The sequence below is a fragment of the Colobus angolensis genome, unplaced genomic scaffold (assembly GCF_000951035.1).
Source record: "Colobus angolensis palliatus isolate OR3802 unplaced genomic scaffold, Cang.pa_1.0 Scaffold39, whole genome shotgun sequence".
Classification (NCBI taxonomy): Eukaryota; Metazoa; Chordata; class Mammalia; order Primates; family Cercopithecidae; genus Colobus; species Colobus angolensis.
Genome location: NW_012117265.1, coordinates 3,102,800 through 3,104,541, shown reverse-complemented (window position 1 = coordinate 3,104,541; position 1,742 = coordinate 3,102,800). Strand labels below are relative to the sequence as shown.

General features: G+C 54.6%; 1 protein-coding gene across 2 annotated transcripts in view; it reads right to left on the bottom strand.

Moving 5' to 3' along the window:
- Positions 1-106: 106 nt before the first annotated feature.
- The window catches only part of ZGLP1 (zinc finger, GATA-like protein 1), a 13,081-nt gene continuing 11,445 nt past the window's right edge, over positions 107-1,742 (bottom strand). Inside the window, exons 2-4 of one of the 2 annotated variants that reach the window (XM_011954858.1) lie at positions 1,149-1,255; positions 695-788; positions 107-513 (exon numbers count right to left, since the gene is read on the bottom strand). In XM_011954858.1, coding sequence (XP_011810248.1) covers positions 396-513; positions 695-788; positions 1,149-1,255 — 319 coding nt within the window. In that variant the 3' untranslated portion in view covers positions 107-395. Of the gene's footprint in view, positions 514-694; positions 789-1,148; positions 1,310-1,742 lie in introns of both variants that reach the window. The other variant, XM_011954859.1, reaches the window with a different exon arrangement.

The following is a 1,742-nucleotide window of genomic DNA, read 5'->3' as shown; positions in this document are numbered from 1 at the left end:
TACATGTGTGCGCATGCCCCTCACAACCCCAACGAGAAAGCACCTGTCCACCTTCCCGGGCTGGCAGAGGGGCACAAGAGACGGGATCTCAAATCACAGGCTTTTCCTCTCCGAGTATCTCTGCACTTTATTGTCCCTGCTGTAGCAATGCTCATCCTTCCTGAGAATGTCTCCTGAGGGGGCCTCAGCCAAGGCTGCCTGGAGAAGGAGCCAGTGACCCCTAGCAGGATCTGCCACCTGAGGCCTGGGTCTTCCCCTGGGATCTTTGAATCTGGAGATGGCAGAGAGGAGGCAAGCTGGCTCTTTCCCCGATCCTCCTGGGAGAGCTGCTTCTGCCCATTCTCCCACTGGTGAAACGGAGGCAGAAGAAGCGGGTCAGCAGGGTGAAGGTGGGTTTAACCTTCCTGAATGGGTTCCAGGGACACTCCACATCTGCCACACAGCCTCTTGGGCTGGACATTTTTCCTAGGCACCAGCCAGCAGCTGGAGCAGCGAGTGCCATATTTCTTGTACCTAGGGTTGGGGGACAAGAAACTGCCATTTAGGATGCAGTGGGGGCCCAGAAACTGCCACAAGGAAACCACTTTTCCCAAGAGGTAGGTGTTTTGCTTTTTGCTTTCCCCATACGCCACACTGGTTACACATGGACTGATTTGGGGACCCCCACCTCAATTCCCTCCTCCATTCTAAGGACCTGATCCCACAGGCGTTGCAGAGAGGGGTCCCATCTTCAGCGTCTCTCCAGAGTGGGGTCCTCTGGGTCTGACAGGAAGCACAGCGCCGGGGCTCTGAAGGGTCAGAGGTCAAAGGGCAGGGGTCAGAAGCCACGCAGATGAGCTCAGGATGCCTGTGCGGGGTCGGGCATTTTGTGGGGGTCTCAGTAAAGGCCCCACCTGGCTCTGGACCAGCCCTGGGAGTTGCCAGCTCTAAGCCACAGCAAAGCCAGGAAGGGAGACAGATGGCAGCATTCCGCAGAGGAGGAAGCTGGGGGTGGGGGTGACTCAGCCCAAGTGGAGGGGGGTGGTGCAACTCCTCCCGGAGGGTCTAAATGGGGAAGCAAGATGGAGAAGGGGGGGCAGGGCGAAAGGCAGGGAAGACAGGAAATTGGCCCCCAAAATATTTATAGCTCTTGGGTTTTCAGGACTCACCCAGGGCCTCGCTGCCTGCTGAGTGGGCCTCAGTGCCTCTTGGGTGGGCTGCAGGGCCCCCAACAGCATCTGCAGGGGATTCCTGAGAGCGGCTACTACAGGGCAGGCTGCGGGGCAGACAAGGTATTAGCATTGGAGGGATCCGTAGCTTGTCCCCAGTAGCCCCTCAAAATGAAGATTTAGTATCAAGGTATCAGGCATCCCCCAAGGAGGCAACTGATACCTGAATGGCCTGGCTTTGCTTCTCATTAGTAATAATAATAATATTATTATTATTATTTTTGCAGATGGAGTCTCGCTCTGTGGCCCAGGCTGGAGTATAGTGGTGCCATCTCAGCTCACTGCAACCTCTGCCTCCTGGGTTCAAGCAATTCTTGTGCCTCAGCCTCCCGAGCAGCTGGGACTACAGGTGCGCAACACCATGCCCAGCTAATTTTTATATTTTTATAGAGATGGGGTTTCACCATGTTGGTCAGGCTGGTCTCAAAATCCTGACCTCAAGTGATCCACCTGCCTTGGCCTCCCAAAATGCAGGGATTACAGATATGAGCTACTGTGCCTGACCTAATTATTATTATTATTATTATTTTTATT